Source organism: Podarcis gaigeae, assembly GCF_964106915.1.
Source record: "Podarcis gaigeae genome assembly, chromosome: 2".
Taxonomy (NCBI): Eukaryota; Metazoa; Chordata; class Lepidosauria; order Squamata; family Lacertidae; genus Podarcis; species Podarcis gaigeae.
The window spans coordinates 43361281-43381814 of NC_139679.1; the positions used below are offsets into that span (position 1 = coordinate 43361281).

General features: G+C 44.6%; 1 protein-coding gene across 1 annotated transcript; it reads right to left on the minus strand.

Annotated features, from left to right (window-relative positions):
* Positions 1-304: 304 nt before the first annotated feature.
* On the minus strand, positions 305-19467 carry ELAC2 (elaC ribonuclease Z 2). The gene is given in 25 exon segments (XM_083725819.1): positions 305-1353; positions 2624-2768; positions 3468-3546; positions 3694-3814; positions 4378-4477; positions 5426-5535; positions 5693-5731; positions 6576-6714; positions 7952-8048; positions 8645-8754; positions 9933-10021; positions 10125-10263; positions 11000-11098; positions 12498-12610; positions 13078-13150; positions 13238-13296; positions 14529-14587; positions 15442-15594; positions 16448-16516; positions 16869-16926; positions 17587-17651; positions 17877-17947; positions 18036-18086; positions 19030-19320; positions 19322-19467. Coding segments are annotated over 25 exon segments (2703 nt in total). The 5' UTR covers positions 19453-19467; the 3' UTR covers positions 305-1110.
* Between the last annotated feature and the right edge of the window lie 1067 nt (positions 19468-20534).

Consider the following 20534-nt stretch of genomic DNA (forward strand, 5'->3'; position numbering starts at 1 on the left):
AATTCATGGCAGATAAGCCTACAAATAGTTGCTATTTCCAGAATCAGAACCAGCATGTCTCTACATACCAGTTACAGGTGAACGTCGAGATTGCTATTGCTCTTATGTCATATGTGGATTTGGATGCTGGGCAATATGGGCTTTTGGTCTAACCCACCAGAGCTTTTCCTCTGACATGTTTACTCCAAAATGAATCAAAAAGGCAAGTTTGTAAGTTACAATAGTTCTGCTTCCAAAACCTTGTCGTCCAGGACAACATGCACATGTGCGCACGCACACACACACACACACACACACACACACGTAATTAGTAAATATGATTTACTGGTTCCCTTAATTTAAAAAAATACAAGGAAGAATGACCTACAGCATCAATGCTTCAAATACCAAAGTGGTGGTGAGTTGTGCAAGATGTAACCTAGGTATTTTGCTGCAAGCATGCATAGCTACAACACATCACATCCTCTTCCACAGTAAGGTATTTCCCCACTAAAAATGATAAATATTTAGGAAGTCGCAAAATAAAGAGAATCACCCCTTATTCTAGAGGTCCTATCCCCATTTGGTAAAATATTCTGATTTCCCTTTGTCTAAATCAGTGGTTGCCAAACTCCCCTGCTTCCACAGACAACCTGAAAATTGCTGAGGGTCTTGGTGGACTACATAGTGATTTTTCTGCCTGTTGTAGCAATTGTAACGCACTGTGCAAGACGATGCATGTTTTTTACTGCATTTTTAGAGACGCACCACAGATTACCTGAATGAAGCTCCATGGACCACAAGTTAGGAGCCCCGTCATTTGCTGCTATCTGCCTCAACGTTTATAAAAAAGGAAAAATAAAATATTTCTAGCAAACAATCAGACAAGCCATTAGACTAGATCTGCACACTGTAGCCAGGAAGCATATTTTGCCAGCTGTGCTAGTCATGTGTCCAGCAGGAATTGCACCTGTAGAAGCAGCACTGGTAATTTACCAGAGGCCAACCAAGTTTGGCTAAGCTCAAGTGTGCAGCTGCCTTCCAGAATCTTCTGTGCTGTGTATACCACATGTCATGCATAGGTCACTCTCCCTGTCAGAAAGGCACAAAGGCAGCTGTCTGCTGCTGTGCTCAGCTGAGAGTTTTTAGCTTTTTGTTTGGCGCTCCGTGAGAATCCTCAGTGTGTTCCAATTTCATTTTGGCTGGTGCCTTGTTCTCAACAACAGTCCGGGCCTCGGAAGCTTTAATTGCCTCTTGGAGAAGACGCAGCTCCCGCTTCTCCCTCCGCTCTTCCATCTCCCCAATCTCATCTGCGAACAAGGCTTTCAGCGGCAGGATCAGTTTTGGAATAGCAGCAAAATCGCCAAAACGCACCTGGTGATGAAGGGAAATATTAGAGCAGCAGGAATTGTGAAGTACTGTATCTCCCAGCCAATAATAAACCAGGAATAGCTAACCTGCGGCCCTCCAGCTGTTGTTGGACTACAACTCCCATCATCCTGGATTATTGGCCATGCTGGCTGGGGCAGATGGGAACTGGGAGTCCAACAAACATCTGGTGGGCTACAGATTTTCTGTCGCTGCTATAAACTACTGTACTAGAGGAGGTATGTGCATAGCATTCTCTTGGTTGTGGACAAAAATGAGTTCCTTTTCCCAACCTTCAACTCCCCTTGACCTGTGTAAAGGTAAAGGTGACCCCCTGACCAGTCGTGACCGACTCTGGGGTTGCGGCGCTCATCTCGCTTTATTGGCCGAGGGAGCCGGCGTACAGCTTCCGGGTCATGTGGCCAGCATGACTAAGCCGCTTCTGGCGAACCAGAGCAGTGCACGGAAACGCCATTTACCTTCCCGCTGGAGCGGTACCTATTTATCTACTTGCACTTTGACGTGCTTTTGAACTGCTAGGTTGGCAGGAGCTGGGACCGAGCAACGGGAGCTCACCCCGTCGCGGGGGTTCGAACCGCCGACCTTCTGATCGGCAAGTCCTAGGCTCTGTGGTTTAACCCACAGCACCACCTGCGTCCCGTTTGACCTGTGTAGGGCACACAAAAAGAAGGTTCAATGCAAGCCAGCACTGCCACAGTGCTGGACTACTGCAGTCTCTGGAGCCCCAACATACTTTTCTAATATAAATAAGTTGGGATCCCCAGCAAAAACCACCCAACAAAAGCTGACATATGACTGGGGAATGCTAGGAGCCAGCCCAATGTGGGTTTGATAAAGGAAGGTGAAACAAGCATCTCTGATCCCACTTGCTCTTGTTCTGTATGGTCTGCCCTCTTTGCAGATGCTAAAAGCCTGATTTAGTAAACATTTTCAAGGGAGAGAGAAACTTCTCTCAAATTACCTGAAAACATGGAGCTCTCTTATACAGTGGTACCTCGGGTTAAGTACTTAATTCGTTCCGGAGGTCCGTACTTAACCTGAAACTGTTCTTAATCTGAAGCACTACTTTAGCTAATGGGGCCTCCTGCTGCAGCCGTGCCGCCGGAGCACGATTTCTGTTCTCATCCTGAAGCAAAGTTCTTAACCTGAAGCACTATTTCTGGGTTAGTGGAGTCTGTAACCTGAAGCGTATGTAACCTGAAGCGTATGTAAATCGGGGTACCACTGTACCTCAAAGCTCAAGTTCTTCACTCACCTGCATGTGATCAAATGCAATTCCAACTTTCTCACTGAAATCCTCACTGAAGAGAGGGATTTTGGCATAGCGCTGGCTGAAGTGATTGAGCATGATGAAGTCTGCATTCATCTTCATCCCAACTCCAATTGCTTGGGAGGTAGTACTATAGAAAGGAAGAACAGTAAAACAAAGGACTGTACAATATGAATTGCAAAAGGCTTCCCTCAGGTATCATAATAGCCAATACCCAGCATAAAAGAAAATACTAGGAGGAGTGGAAAACATATTATAACACTGCAGGAACAATATTTTATGAGCCAAAGCTTCCTATGCAGTTTAATTATTTCAGTTGCTATTATATATAACAAGCAAGCAGAAACACCCATGTCAACATGAAATGAAATGAGTTTGGGTCTTAGTAGTCCATAGCTTCCCTCCTGAATTATGCTCTGGAACAGACTGTCATTTCATATTGTTTGGCTTAAATCTTTGGACATCCTGCCAAAATGCCAAAGCTAATTCTGCTAGAAATTGGGAAAGGCTGTAACTTTTCACTGCAATTGTTTACTTTCCCAGTAGAAAGCTATATTATTTCAAAGCACATAACCCTATCATTCACCCTTTTTAAAACATTTAAGATAAAAACAAGATAGGTCCAGACCTAAATAAAGCCTGACCCACAGAAGTGCCGAAGGCAGAAACAGCTAGTTGGTATCTGCACCAATCTTACACAACTACTAGAGGAACACAAGGTACCTCTACACATTTCCCATTACTACTTCGATTCAAGAAAGTACGCCTTTTCATTTCATTTATGCCACTCTAAGAAAATGCCAATACCACTCCCCCTTTCATAATTTACCTGTGCGTCTTCTCTATAGCTTCCTCTTCTAACCCATCTTCCAGTGTAGCTTCATGTATCAACAGAGAAGCATTTTTCCCTGTAAAAATGATTTGTCACATTTTAGGGGGAAGGGGGAGAAGGAAAATAATTAAACAAAGAGACACTTGGCTTTCCACACAGCATTCCCAACAATTATCAGATAATCTAGGACCATTGACCAAAAAACAAAACAAAAACCACTTACCCATTTCGACTAAAGCATCACATGGCATAGTGTCACCAGAATATACTATTTTCCACCCAGATTTGTGAACCATGGAACAAGCAAAGGCATTCTTACAGTGCCGGACCTCACATGTCTGAAACTGAAAAGCACAACATCCTGGTCACTGGGATTCTCCTGTAGGGGAAAGAGCTTGGTTCCCTCACTGGAGGTCAATAAGACAAGGTAAAGTAATCAATCACATTTACTTGTATGTACAAAGTAGCAGCCCCAATGTGGAAGTCACTACAAGGATTCAAATGCAATACAAGCATAGATACGATGTAAAAATCATCAAACCCACCCCTTCATTATGTTAGTTTAACACAGCTGTAAAGCATCATTTAGCAACACAAACCAATTAGCAGCTGACACCTTTTGACACGTGCAATTTGTCCACTTTGTTGCTACCCTAATTTTACAGCATCAGCTATTCAGTAGTGCTTAATCTGCAATTCTCTTTGAAGCTTCTACAGCATTATTTGTTGCATTCCCCAGGCTGTCTTATCTTTAGTCCCTATTCAATCACATAAATTGTGGCCTTGTTTCTTTCAAGCTGGCTGTTTCTAAGCGAAGACAATTTAGCTAAACAATTTAACTCTTGCGGTCTCTACACTCCCACAGGGGCTTCCTTTCTACCCCCATCCCACCTCAAACCTGCCTTACCTTTGCAAAGTCGTATATCTCCATAAGCAAGCTAATGAAAGCCTTTGCTTTAGGTTTAAATACATCACAATCTTCTATTAAGAACCGTGCAGGAATCAAGCTGCAAGGGGGGTGAAAGACACAATATGATTATGCCAAGATTTTTCCATCCACCCCACAATTATCAAAGGAATAAGAACAGCAGTACCACCTAGTGCAGTCAAGGGGCAGCAATTAACCTCCTGAAATAGTACACTTCCCCATCTGCCTTCATAATCCCCTATTTGCTACTTGCTCCCAGATTTTGTGAAGGTGGTGATGACTGAAATCAGATGATGGTCAGGGACAGGGGGGGTTCAATCTGGCTTTCTTCAGGGATCAACAGTGTGCACAATTATCTGATTGACAGATAGGCATTACTTTAGGCCTTCTCCACTCCTGTGCTACAGACAAAAATCACCCTGTGATGCACTGCAAACTCTGTGATCTCTGGAATATGTAATATATGGTTCTTATTGGCCGATACAAGAGAGAAACAGAGCAAGTGATAAGACTCAAAAAAAAAAATCCAAGCTTTAAGGCCACTTGTTAGTGGGGCAGAAATACCAAGGAAATCCCGTCTCAATAAGCCTGCAAAGAGTTCATCATTTTCACCTTCATGGGTAAGAAAAGATGGGAAGCATGCATTAACATGAAGTAAATACATCTTAGCCTATAAGTGAGCATGAATTGCTAGACAATCTGGACCAGCAATAGATCCTTCAAAATGGACACAAGCATTTGCTATTAAACTAGCAACTATGACGGTCTTGAAGGTTTGGATGAAATTAGATACTTCAACCCAAACTTGACCTCTATCTAAAAACATTTCCCACTTTAAGAAACCTTAAAAACAGACTCCTTTAGAGGCAGGACAGTGAGACATAGCAGAGGACAGCAAAAAAAGCAAAACAAAAAACACATTTCTGCAGCTGCACATGGCAGCAGCTGCATCTGAAAATAGATGCAGTGCATCTGAGGGCCCTGCAGTGTTCCGTAGCAAAGCAAGACACCTGGTGTATCTACTCACTTGATGTGCCCCAAGATTTTTTGGCAATGGTCATGGTACTGGTGCAGCCATGTCATGATCAATGTGGGTGCAATCAGCAACAGTGGGCTGGAGGGCTGACCCAGGGTCATCTGAGGTAAGAGAGAAGCAAAGGTTGGAGATGTTGCAAGGCTAAGTAAATAGGAAGCATGCATCAGATCAGATACAAGGCAAGGACTGACTCTGTTAATGTGTCAGTGCTGCCACCCTCACAAAGTTGAGCTCTAGCTTTAAGGCTGACATACTTACAAACGCCCGGTGTCTCTGCAACAATATATTCAATAAGCCCTAGGAGAGAGGAGAGAGGCCCATTGTAAGTAAGACATCTGGCTGTACACTTGTCCATAAGCAACCCTAAAAAAACCCTGAAATGAAGTACAGTGGTAACTCTACTTACAGACGCAATCCGTTCCGGGGTGCTATTTGCACCCCAAAAAGGCCGTAAGTAGAGCGCAGCTTCTGCGCATAACGCAATAGAGCGCTCCTGTGCATGCACAAAGAGCGCTTCTGCACATGCGGTGAAACCCAGAAGTATACACTTACGGGTTTGCCGCGTACGCAACCCGAAAATCCGCAACATGAACCTAACGCAACTAGAGGTATGACTGTACTACGCCACTCTATTTGCTTTAAAGGGGGGGGGGGGACTACTGCTTGAAAAATAAAAGGAATGTTGCAGTGTAATGTACTTCCAAATATCTGGAGACTGTGCACAGGAAAGACAAAGTAGCTTTGCCCAATGTTAAATATCAGGTAAGTTTTTTAACAATATAAATTAATACTAATAATAATTGAAGTGCACTTACTACTGTAAATTGTTCTAACTTACTACACCTCAAGACAAGGATTGGCTTTCAAACATTTATTTTATGGAAAGAAAAAAGGTCCCTGTAGCATTTCAAAGATGCCAACAAACTGGGTTAGCTGCTCAGCCACACAGTATCATCGTAACTTCATAATGGCTTGTCACCAAGAAAGAATTAGCTACACCAAGCCACCTTTTTTAAAGGTTGATAGAAAAAATGAAGGCGCAGAGGAGGACATAGGGTAAAAACTACACACTTCCCCTGAGGACATTAACATATAGTGGGGGGAAAGAATGCTATAGTGCCCATCCCTATACAATACTCACTGTATGATGGTCAGCATGTATATGAGACACAAACACAGCTGCAATGTTACACAGGATTCGGTCAATTTCATCTCCATAATGACGGCAAAGCTGGCCAAATGTTCCTTCACCACAATCCAGAAGCAGAGACTGGGTAGGGCTAGCAAGAGAGTGAGTGCAGGTTTGTACCAAATTTACTAGCATCAGGATATTGAGATATCTGTCCAGCATGCAAGGAAACAAAGGCCAGCAAAAGCTTCTGATGCTGACAGGATACAGCATCCCATGATACAACTTCAGGGATAAGGGCAAAGACAGTGGTTCCCAATTAGCTAAGTACTGCATGCCCCCTGCTTTTCAGAAGCCAAGCCATGGACCCCCTACTTCTGAAAATTTTGATATCTCTATGGTAGTTCTTCTTATGTGAACAGTGCCACAGACCCCCTGGGTGGGTTACATGGACCACATGGGAACCACTGAACAAAGGTATCAAGTGAGGTGGTGTTGCTGCATGTTCAGGCACCATCCGATTACATGGTACCTCTAGATACGAACGGGATCTGTTCCGGAGCCCCGTTTGCATCTAGAAGTAAACATAACTAGCGATGGCATGTCTGCGCACGTCACTTTTTACCGCTTCTGTGCATGCGTGTGACGTCATTTTGAGCATATGCGCAAGCGGCGAAACCCAGAAGTAATGCGCTCCGTTACTTCCGGGTTGCCAAGGAGCGCAACTCGAACGCACTCAACATGAAGCATATTCAACCCGAGGTATGACTGTAGTAGGAAAGCACAAAAGTGCTTTCTCCATTGTTGTGCCTAGGCTGCCCTTCGGACATCCATCTGGCCCACTCCTTCCTCATGGCTTTTCCATTGTCAACTCAAGACTTTGTTTCAGCAGGCCTTTGGCTTGGCCAGGCCCAGTTTTATGCCTATCTCATGTGTCTGTCTTTGTTCCGTTTTTCCAGCTTCTCCTTTTTTTAGGTTTGTGATGGAAGCTGCTTGAGCATTTCAATTTGACACAGAAAGGGCAGGGTTCTAAATTAATATAATAAAAGTTTCACACGTGAAGTTTGCTCAAAATGCAACAAGCAGCTTGTGCTACAGCAGGGAGATAAAAGAGAAGTCTTAGAATAAGCAATTGCTCGTCACATACTAAGGAGCCATCTTCAAAAAGCATCATCGCTTGAGTGAAAAGTCTGAGGTTAACTTCAGAGAAGGAATGTGGTGGTAAGCCTATAGGTGTGATTGCTGGATACTGCTTGATGGCTACAATAGCTGGGAACAAGGTTAAAAAGCTTTTTTTTTAAGCCATCACCACTTGGCACTGGATGTTATTTGTCAATGATTCCTTATTAGAGAACCTGCCCCCACAGGACACTCGTGTTTGTACCTACCTAAGGTTTATCAGTGTAGAACTAACATTTCGGATTTTCATTGGGACTGCAGAGCCTGTTCCTAAGAAAACAACTTCTGGGTAGGAGCCAGTGGTTCCTAGAAACAGATAGAAAAGAACATGAATCCTGCAGACTTCTGTACTGCGACGGCTTACAATAGTTTTATTATTTATACCCTACCCATCTGGCTGGGTTTCTACCTCTACTTCACCTGGAAAACAAAGCACAGCCCTCCGGAAGGAACAAGAAGTTTAACCCCAACAGTGTTAGAAGGACTGGATTCTGGCCGTTTTCAGGTCAAGTGAAATAACTTTCTAGTGAATAAATGGTGTGATTTTTAATATGTTTTTAAACTTTCCCATTAAGCTTTCTCTTTCAACTGGAAAACACAGCCCTAAAAACATAGTGGCAACTGATATGCTGCATAGCAAATAGTGAGAAGTGGAGGTGTCCACTCTGCACCCCACTAGCAGATGTTCTCAAGGGATGTAAACATTAAAGACAATCAAGGATGTAGGAATATTATGTCTAACATCCCTTCAAAGACAATGGCCAACTTTTCAGACATTGTCTTTAAATAGTTCTTATTCGTTGCTGCCTTTAGCCTCCAAAACACATCAGGAAAAAGAAGGTTGTATCACCCTCCCCCAAGCTCTCTCATTAGCCCTTTCCAAGCACAGGCAACCTATGCACCTGATGAGGCTGGTAAGCTCTCTTTGCACTTCTGCACACAGTCCTGGAAGTGAGGGAGTTCCAAGGCTTCAGCTACAAACTCAGCAGGATTACAAGAAAGAACAGCCTCCCTGAAAAAAACAGAAAATGGAGCAGGGGAGGGGGAAAGAGAAAAATAACAGCCATTAATTTCCCAATCAAAGTACCTAATTACTTCTCCCAAGCATCCCAATTACTCTTTCCGTTCAGTAAAATTTACCAGCACCAAGAAAGCATTTTTATCTTCCACCTGCAAACCCCAGGTGCTCTGGACCAAATCCCTTGGAAGTCCACTCACCAGATGAGCATCAGCTTAAACCAAAGGAGCCTTTCGCAATCTGCCCACCCTTCAATGCTCCATGCATCCTTCGTCTCAACCAGCCTACCTCACAAAGCTTTATTCCCCATTGCTACTGAAACCACTGTCTGAGTTAACAAGTAGCACTGGGGGCAGAAATAGACATTAGACAACAGGGGGCTGCCACTTGTCTCTAACCTCCTTCCTCACACCAGGGGGAAACCCATGGATTGTGTACTACAACTCCCATCAGATTCTGTTGGACATGCTGGCTGGGGCTGATGGGAATTGGAGACCACACCATCTGGCACCACATTGGCTACTCCCGCTCTGGTTTAATATGTGACATTAAAGTATTAGACCAACACACCGTTCCACCCATAGAAGTCAATGATTTGGGAAGGACAGGGTAACTCCCTGCACAATAGTGTTATGTCATGCACTGTGTCAAAACTTTTTTTTTACTGACTTTAATATTAAAATTAACTAGGCCTTATTTGGAATAGGTCAGAAAAAGAAATGGAAAGGCAGTAGCTCCATGGCTCTCATAGTATCTACTTCTACAAAAGCGAAGAAAGGCAGGATTGTTATTTTGGTATTTAAATATTTAAGGAAGGGGGGAAACCACAGGATTATTTTAAAAAAACAACTAAGCAGTGTACATAAAATAATTACAGTGGGATCTCGGTTTATGAACAGTCCTGTTTACAAACTATTCAGTTTACAAACTCTGCAAAATTGGAAGTAGTGTTCCAGTTTGTGAACTTTACCTCAGTCTATGAACAGAAGCCGAACAGTGGAAGGACACTGGCGGCGGGAGGCCTCATTAGGGAAAGCATGCCTCGGTTTAAGAACAGATTTGGTTTAAGAACAGACTTCAGGAAAGGATTAAGTTTGTAAACCACTGTATCTGAAAGTAATTTTGAAGGCCTTATGTCCCTATCCAAGGACAAGTTATAAGGGCTCACCAACCTCTGCCATTCTGGTTTGGGCCTCAGCTGGTACTTGAGGAGGCACTCTCCGCGTGTGACAGGTACATCGAATGTGGCCTCTTCTTCCTGCTGGGCAAACAGGAAAATATAAAAAACTGTGCTACCAAAACAGTTGTGCAAAAGAAAGGCACTCCCCTTGTTTTCACACTCTGAAATCAAGCAGAAACTTCACCTTGCTATTGTAGCAGGTAAGCAGTGGGAAGATCTCTGGGTGGATAAGGTTGAGCTGGGTCTGAATCTTGTGGCTGCGGAGTTGGTGCACCGAACGGCAATTCTCGTTGAGTATCAGGTGCTGAGTACTGGCTCCAAATCTGGTGGGATAAGGAAAAAAACAAACACACGGCTCTAGCAGGTTTAAACTTGAGGTTACTATTAGAATTTGAAAATGAGGAGGGCCGTTTTGACTAGAATTGTGCCTTCTTGGTAGAGTCCCTCAATGTTCTGCACACTAACACAGTTCACACTACTTACAACGTATTCACCTTGTCAGGTCTTGCTCCTTACTGGGTTCCCAGTCTGAACACAAGTTTCCCTATGTTTAGCCCTGCTGGGATACTTGGCCTGTCTCTCAGGCTACAAGGACAGGGTTTGTTTATCTTGCCTCCCAGATAATTTTTAAATTTTATTTCCCTACAAGTTGTGTTACTGAATACACACAGAAGAGCAGCACAAATCACATCAGCAAGAAAAAAAGCAAACTGGGGGAAGGAGTGCCTAAGAATATGACAGGCTTTCCTTGCAGACAGGAGTTGCAGCTAATTCACAGAATTTTTATCCAGGTAAGATTTGCAAGAGGAGTAGATTTAAGCAGGGAACCTTGAAAACCGATATACTGTAGAGACTTTAAAACCACGAGCGAAGTGGTCCCTTGGACTTAGAAGGCAGCTTATCTTCCACAATTTAAGCCCAGTCATGTGTCAGCTGAGAGGAATGCAGCTGGCATGTGCACCAGCATCTAGGAGGTGGAGCTGCCCCATATGTTCAGTACCCATGGGAACATCTGAACAGGGCCTACAGACAGTATATAATTCCAGCCAACACACATACCTTTCTAGCCACTGCTTATACCGGCTGTCCTTCAGAATATGTTCTGGAGTTATATGAACGACTAAAGCCACAGGAGTCTCCTGTTTTCCTTCTTGATACCTGCAAACAAAATGAACAGTTAAAAGCAATAGTTCTAGCATGTGGGGACAGATCAACCAACTCACATGGAGCTCACGGAGCAGGGGGCGGAGGTGAAGCTCCAGGGAGGGAGGGATGGGCTCCCAAGGTAGATGATAACTTCTTATAAAGAGCAGACCTGCTGGATCAGGTAAAAGGATCCTCTAGTTCAGCATCCTGTCCTCACAGTGGACAAGCAGGTGGATCATCAGGTAAACACCGCTGGCCGTAGGCCCTTATGACAGGGTTTCTGGGAATGGCTGCATTGTTAGTGCCATATCACGCCAGTGTGATTTGGGAAGATGGGAGTTACTGTTTTGCTCTTCTGTTTTCCCATATATGACTTCAGAATGCAAGCAGAGAGATCTAATGCCAGTATGAGATTACCATCCCACTCTACAGACAACTGTATGCACATGACTGCACGCAATCATCTCCAAACACATCGGTGGGCCAGATGGCTGCGTAGCAGCCCAGAAGGCAGAATAACTTTAAAGCGTGCACACACAAAACTGGAAATTCAAGTAATTAAAGAGGCACCAATAGAAAGCATCAGCTGCAACATTTCCTCTAGGATCAGCAACATGGAGAGCAAAGTGAATACAGTGGTACCTCGGGTTACAGACACTTCAGGTTACAGACTCCGCTGACCCAGAAATAGTACCTTGGGTTAAGAACTTTGCTTCAGGATGAGAACAGAAATCATGCGACGGTGAGGGGCCCCGTTAGCTAAAGTGGTGCTTCAGGTTAAGAATAGTTTCAGGTTAAGAACGGACCTCCAGAACGAATTAAGTTCTTAACCCGAGGTACCACTGTACTTGACACAAGCCCAGTGGAAGCCTTTGACAAGCTTCTTCAAAGTGGATCAACAACTTCTGGTCAGACAGTAGAATACTTTCATACCACTTCCAAGATGACCAAACACAGAACACAGAAGGAGCCATGGAAGCCACAGGCATCTGTGCGAAGTGCAGTAAGCCCTTAGTTGAAGAGCTACTATCGGCAGCCACAGTGTCAGAGCAGAAGAGCGATGCTCACAGGGAAATATCCTTCAGACACCTCAGAACAGTGTGTCTAGGCTCCTCCACTCTTACAAGTCCATCTGGGCAGGACCACTGGCTATCTAGAACAGCACTAATGATGTCCTAGCAGATCCACATTGCCAGTTCCCACAGAGCATTGGTTTCTAGCCAGTTGCCCACTATTTTGTTCATGTGCGCTACATCTTTCCATCCTACACACAAAAATTACTTCTTGCTAGATCTATTGCAAGTCACACATCAGCTCCAATACGTTGTTGGCAGGAAATGCCAACTGCACAGGAAGGCACTCCACCCCACATACTGAATATGAAGGTAGACATGCACATTCTTAACCATACCTTCGCAGTGTGTCGTTTTCACAGACTGCATCTATAAAACCTTCATGAGGACACTCCACTATTATGAAAACTGCTCCTGGGTCTGTAGGTGTGCAAATTTCTTCAGCCAAGATCTGGAACAATCACACATCTCAGTATACGCTATTTAACATGTACGAACAACACAAAATTCAAGGACTATGTATTTGGTGTCCCAAGCTGACAATTTGAAAGCTACACCTAAAGAGTCAAGAGACTGGCATGAAGCAATTCTTGTCATCTATGCAAATACTTCACAGGAAGTATTGGCTTCGGAAAGTCAGTCACTTGAATCCACCATGGTGAAAAGATCCAATGCTTCCCTCCTCTAGCCATTTCATGACATTTCTGACGTTATAAGAACAAATCAATACACCCATAACCAGTGTAGCTTCATATGCTAATCAGAGATCACCAGCGATAAAAGACAGAATGTTTTAGGCTGTGCTCCCTTCAGCCAAACAACAAGTACACAAGTTCAGTTACATCCAAAAGGCAGCGACTCATAACAAGAAGCAGGGTCAGACCACGCGGGTGAAAGAATTTGTCCTAAGAGACATACCTCTCTGCCTTCAAATGTGATGTTCTCTCCATCTTTCACGGCTGCTATGATGGGAGCAATTGCTGCAGTGCCCCTAAAAATAAATTATAAAAAGTTAGTCAACTTAATCAGAGGGATTAATATGTGGGGGGAAACTCACTAGAAGCCTTTCTGTACTTACACAGGTAAGCCAAGCTCCTTTGCTTTCATCACCAAGAAGTTCCCTTTCTTTGGATGGAGCTGAAGTTAAACAAAGCACATTTAGTCACAAGTTGTTACATCAGAAAACTCCCTTCAAGACATCTACCTACAAATTGATATTAAAATACAAGGGAATGAGAAAAAGAGACTTGTCTGACATGCCCCCAGGCAGAAACTGGAGGGGAGGAAAGTCTCATTTGGAATGAAGTCAACATCTGCAGTGAGGTGTATCAAAAAATACTGAATCCTCCAACAGGCAGCCAGTTTCATAAGAAAGCAACCTAAAGCTGTAATCCTAAAAAAAACTTACTAGGGAGTAACACCACTGACCAGTGGGACTTGTTTCCAAGCAGGCAGGCATAGACTTGTGCTGCATGTGTTTTAATAACCACAACTTTGAGGCATTTCACAGTCAAAATTATCCCTAGTCAATGTGAAACATTTCCAAGGAAGCCAATCAAATATATGTTGTGGGGGGGAGGGGTGTGTCTCGCACACGTATAATAAATCCTGGTGCAATACAATCGTAAGAATATCTATTAAGAACCGTGCTTAAGCCTGCAATCTTAAACATTCCTTAATTTTCCATAAGCAGGAAAAGTGAGAAAAGCAAATGACCACTTACTCAGATAGGCCCCCTCGTAATAGCAAAGCACCAGGCTAGTATTCAGCCTCAATTGTTCTCCACTTCTGAGCTGTTAAAGCTGTGACACAAAGTCTTTATCCAGGAAGTCCCAAGTTCCTGGGAAGCATCATTCTGTACAAAGGTGATGAACCTGCAATGCCACTTATGGTGCCCCCTCCCTTAAATCTTCCCCTATTTGAAATAAGGTCCTAATGTTCAGGAAGTGGGAATAAGTGCTTCTTGTGATGGCACACTGCCAGAGGAAGAAAAAGCACCTTTGCGTGGTAAACAGAGGGCTTTCTATCCCAATCTGACACCGAAACCAGAGGACAGATTACTCTCTTTCTACCTAGCGCTGGCATAGGGAGTAAAGACAGTGTGTGCGCTTGCACATATGTGCACAAGAGACTGAAGGCATTAGTGGCGAGAGTGTTCTGTACATGCAAGTGTGGGCTGTATATGTGTTCTATGTGCAGCCAGGTTTGCGTCTGAGTGTGTGTGCTTAAGATACTTTGACCACACTGCTGGCATGTGGCCTTCAAAGGGTTAGCCAAACATCAGTACCACGAAAGGTTAGCTACCCTTGCTGTACATAGAAGCCGGATGTAAAATAGCCATTGAGGCACATTATTATTCAGGGCCTTACCTTACAAACAAATGCAACGACAAGTGATGGGTCCCTCTGACCGATACGCCAGCTACCATCTTAAATGCAAAAACAGAAACTCTGTTTAAGATTCAAGTAGTTTGCACAACTTTAAAATAATGCACGTAAATTCTCTGCCAAAATTAACAAGCTAGCATGCCTTGACAATGGGCCATAGCTCAGTGGTAGAGCAACTGCTTTGCTTGCAGAAGGTCCCACGTTCAGAAGGTCCCCTGCATCTCCAAATAGAACTGGGGGAGACTCCCTATCTAAAGACCTGGAAAGCTGCTACCAGTCAAGTGTAGACAGTAGCAAGGTAGATGGACCATTGGTCTGACTCAGTACTAGGCAGCGTTCTATGTTCTTATGACCCCATGATATTCAGCTGACATGGTCCCCAATACTGAAAAGCCCAGCTATATACCTGCCCTTGGAGAACCCAAGGCCCAGTTGCTGCCCCAGGCTTTTCCATTTCTGTTGGAGGGGGCAGACACAACATCAATGTTGTCCACTCTACTCCAATCTGGTGCCAGGTTATGGACTACAACTCCCATCATCCCAGCCACTACAGCCAATGGTCAGGGATAATAGGACTTGTAGCCCAAAACATCTGGAGGACTTCAGAATGAAAAAAGGTTGTTGTAGTGTAAAGCTCCCCAAGGATCCTTCCAGCTCAAAACAGGAATAATAAAATCAAATAAATAATTAAACTCCAGAGAGAAACACCTTAACCTAATTTAATATTAGTTATACCAGAAACGCTATTTTACTTTACCCTCTGCTACCATGCAGCTTAAACTTAGTGCTGGACTTAGTGCTCCTAATTTCCAGGCAGCCCTCCTTCAATATATCTGTATCTAACTGGTGGGTCCTGACACATTCTTGGAACCAATGAGTAGCAAGGCTTCCTCACCCATTTTCTCAGGGGATTCTTTACTCCTGCCACCCTGCACAGACTGCTGCTCCACAGAGGGAGATCCCCGTCCTGCCAGGCGCTTTTGTTCAGCCTCACCAGCTGGTGACTCAGGCCTTGGATGTAGCCTTTGCTCAACTTCTGGCTTTTTGCCTGTTCCAGAAAATAAAATGGGGAGAGGGGTTAAATAAGTGCACATGCACGCGTGCACACACACACCCTTCTACCCTGGGGACACTATTTAAACTGGAAATAAGAACATATTCAACTATTTTCATGTATCACTTTGAATATCTTTCTGAGGAAAATTGGTATCATCAGCCAAAGTTCCCTGCTACCATCCAGAAATAGTCCCATTGATGCTCCCAAAGTATCTGGATTCTCACAACTACCCATTTGACAAGACACCACTTCAATGGGGATATTATAGGGAAAAGACAAAAGTAGACTACAGGACAGGAAGGCAAAGAATTAACTGCTAGAGAACATTTTTTGTGGGTCAGTCTTACAATTAGGGAGCAAATACTCCCTGTTAAGACATAATTGTGCTGTTTCAACTGACTGGTCCTCTTAGCAGTGCTTCTGCTACTGCAAAGGGGCTTCCCCCACCTTCCTCCCTTCAAAAAAGAACTGGCTCAGGGGTGTTGGGAGAACCGCCAGAACAGCACATGGGTGGAGGAGATAACTGCATTAGGCAAAAAAAAAATGTTTGTGCTGTCAGAGCAATCTCCTTAGTGCTACACTGAAACCTCCTCAGCATTCTGTGTGGCCTGGGTAGATCTGTCTCAGTCATGTCTACCCTTTGCAAGGAAGTGTGGAGATGAGTGAAATAAATCATATAAAACTCCATATGATATGGAAGCCATTAAGCAGCAGGAAAGGAAAGTTATAGAATGAAATGAAAAGTGCAAAGTAAAATCCCACATAACCCAAACCAGAGCCCCAAGGCTGTTCTCAGCTCATGTTCATTCCTCCTTTACTGTTAAAATTATGGCACTGTACTCACCTATTAGGGGAACCTGATAGACTGTCATTGTCTCATCCTGATATTCTGGATCAGAATGGGGCCGTACAGCTAGTAACAAAACAGACAAAATACTATTCAGTGTGATGATACTGTTAGTGCACATTCTTTCTACGAATAAGAGAACATAAGTAAGATTATTTAAAAGTTGGATAAAATATGCACAAATCAAAATCTATGGAACACAAATGCTATCCTCAGACTTCAGCTGGCTCCTTGCTAGATGCCTCTGAAGAAGATGGTGAGGTCAACAACATGAAGGAAGTTGCTGCAGGGGAATTCAGCATCAAAGACAACGGCAAAGATGTGGAGCAGGCTTCTGCTCTAGCTAGACAAGCCTTCCATCCAATCAGACAGCAGCTATTATGTATTTTAAGCACGCACACAAACCTGCAGTACCTACCTATGTCAATTCCTTTTAATGGACCAGAAAATACTTTGATTGCCTCCAAGTAGTTTTGCTGGAATATATAGGGGGGTGGGGTAGAAGGGAGTGAAGGGGAGGGAGGGGAGAGGAAGAGAGAGAGAGAATGTCAAAATTACAGCATTGCACAGGTTTTTTCTAGCAAGACAATAGCATGGATTACTCTTATGTTTCCTATTTAACCATATGCACCCCACACTGCACACACAGCTTTTAGCAGTTCAAGGAATGTAACTTATACAAGTGGAGAAGGGCAGATGGCAACAACTCAGACTAGAATCAACTTAGATCAAGTTACAGATGTTAAGAAGGAAGCCATATTTCCTGAAAGTAAGGAATAAGTTTTAAGTTCTCAAGTTTGCCCTCCTGACAGTACACACAGTACCACAAAAGCTTAAAGCTGCAATCCTATACAGATATATTTGGGGAAAAGTCACACTGAACACAGTGGAACCTACTTCTGAGTCAACATATACAGAATTGCACTATTAGAGGCTCAGGGCTTTTACAAACCTTGTTGTTCCCTGTCACAGAGCACAGCTCTCAGGTGGGATGTGTTTGAGCCCACCATCACCCCTGACAACCAGGTGACCGCAGGGGTGCATTAGTTCAAACAGTTTATCCAATAATACTGTAATGGCAATAAGGGATGATGAAGGGTCTCACAGGCAAGCACTGTAGGAACAGCATCACTCACCAGCTGTGGCGGCCCAGAAAGCACACACTTTGGAACCCCTGTTTCTTTTAAGGTAAGAATCATTCCTGGAAGAGAGAGCAAGAGCTAGTTTTCATGAAAAAACTGCAAAAGACCCTTGAATGTTTTAAAACCCAAATAAGTCTTCCTACTTCTACTACAGCACTAGGTTACTAATTTACTTTTCAGAACTACTTGCAGCCTAACCATCTATAACATCAGCATTATCCTTCTACTGAAGAGCTCAAAACAGCCAAATTAAAACACAGAATATATTACCTAGTTGAACTCACCTGACAAGCCACCAACATTTGCCCAGTTCATTCTGGTGATGAAGATATTGTCTAAGCGAGCCACTTTTAACCTGTTGCGAAGACAAGAATTAGAATAATTTGCCTGCTAGGATTCTGACCACCTGTGCAACCAACCTCAATCCCAATTATTATACTTACTTGTGTTCTTGCATAAGGCGCTGCACTCCTTCCCCACAATTAAAAAGATACCTGGAATATAATATTTTAGTTTAAGGAATTTTCAGATTTATGAAAGCAGCAACAAATCTAAAACACCCAGGACTAGCCCAGAGGTGAAGTATGAAACAGCTCTCCCTCCCCAGTTCACATACAGTAGCCAACTGATTGGCAGCTGAATCTAACCATGGTGATGAGGCAGCAGATCAGTTTAGAGCAGGGTAGGCAACCTACGGCCAGGGGCCAGATGCGGCCCAATCGCCTTCTCAATCTGGCCCGCAGATGGTCCAGGAATCAGTGTGTTTTTACATGAGTAGAATGTATGCATCTCTGGGTTATTTGTAGGGCATAGGAATTCGTTCATTTTTTTCCTCCAAAATATAGTCCGGCCTACCACATGGTCTGAGGGACGGTGGACCGGCCCACGGCTAAAAAAGGTTGCTGACCCCTGGTTTAGGGGACCCAGGACAGGCTTCATGGTAGCAGGGGGAGCTCAGAGAAAACAAAACGGGGACTACTGCTCCCCCACAGCATGAGCTGTCACCGAACTCAGGCTAATGAAAGGGCCAGCCGTCAAGATGACCTGATTGCACCTTGTATCCAGCAAAGCCTCGTGAACTGGGTGCGTCTACCTCTGACACGCATCATATGCGGCAGACTGGAGGGGCGCTCCTGGGGGAGGGCTGCATGTGCCCTGGCCGTCTTGCCTGCTCCACCGCTATGCAACTGGGCATGGCCATGCCTGCCAGTCCTAATGGGGGGGGGGCGATGGGGAGAGGGGCCAGGTGTGCTGCCTGCACTAACAAGGCCGAGATCGGCAGGAAAGGAAACGTCATTTAAGGAGGAAGCTGCGCTGGAAAGAACAAGCGCGTTGGGCGAAGAGAAGCGTCGCTCCTCTTCCATGAACTAAAAACCGGGACGAAAGGAAGGAGGCGCTTTATTTAGGGGAGGCTCAAGGCCTCGGGACACCACTAACCGGTTATACTCGGAGAACACATAGAGCGCGGCTCCTGCATCCCGCGTCCCGGCCGCCGCCACTTGCAAGAAGACGGTCCTGGGCCCCGAGGGCTGGAAGGGCCCCGTGGCTCCCTGGCGCTTCTCTCGCGAGCGCAGGTGCCGCAGCGAGTCCTTCGGCGGGCGCTGGCGACGGAAGGCGCCGCCCCCGGACATGGCTCTGGCCGTCACCCGCAGGAGACCCCGCCACATCCAGCCACCGCGCTCCGCCGCTGCTCGGGAGACGCAACCAACTAACTGCTGGCTCCACTCCGCCGCCCTGCGCACGCTGACTAGACTCCCCGCCCACTTGGCCGCTCGCCGGCCAATCCCGTCCTCGGCCCCCGCTCGCGAGCGTCGTTCTAACTCCCAGCAGCCAATAGCCAGAAAGAGAACCGCGCACCATGTGAGGCAGCCCGGCCAGTAGGAAACTAACTGTAACCCGATTTCCTCGTTTCATGTGACGGAGGCTTGGCCATAGAGACTTCGTATATCTTGACAGACAAGAAACCATCGAGTTGATTGGATTTTGCTCCTAGTCGCTGGCGCAACACCGCGATCCTTATTGCGTTTCTGGTCTGCATTGTAACTATTTCCGCTCTAACTTCCGGGGTGCACATTGCATCCTGCGCGCATTGAGAATTATGGCCAATGGGGTGCTTGGTATATAGCAGGAAACTGTAGCAGTCTAATCATTTTCTCTCCGTATGAGTGGGACATGTTCCACTTCACATAAGCAAGTTTTTTCTCCCTATTTTGCCTTCCATTTTACGAAGGAAAAAAGTTTTCTCACAACTGGGAAATATTGAAGCTCTATTTCCTAATGTAAAAACCTGCTTAGTAAATAGTTGCATTTTGTTAGGGAAAAGTTGTGAAAACAATACAACCCCAATATAGCTAAACCCCTTGCTGGCGGGTTTGCAATATGAAAGGTGGTTACCATCCCATGTGGAACAGTTTATGTAAACAAATTTCGTTATTTAGTGATTTCCAAACTCAGCATCCTCACTAGTACAAAAGATCTCTATACAAACCCTATTAATGGGGATAACTCCCAATTTACATAGCAAGATACTGATAACTCATTTGGGAACAGCTACTCGTTTAGTCATAGCTCAAAGTGGGAAGGACACTTGGGGGTGGATGGCATCCATCTGTATCAGGAGACAACAGTTGTGCATTTGCAGGTTAAAGTCAAACTGTTGGAAGGTTTATAGGGCCTCCTGTACCTGTAGAGACAGATACGGGAGATACATGTTTTGTTGCAGCTGGAGAAGATGAAGGCTATGGTTGGGCTGCTGCAGATGCTCTAGCACTTTTAATAACAGCACAGAAGCCCTGTTCGATTTAACAGACACACTTCAAAATTCAATGGCATCTGCTTGTGATATATTTCAGTGGTACAGGTATAGTCCAGGTATAACCAATGCCCTACCCTTCAAATGCTTCACTACCTTCCCATCATCCCTAACAATTTGCTAAGCTGTT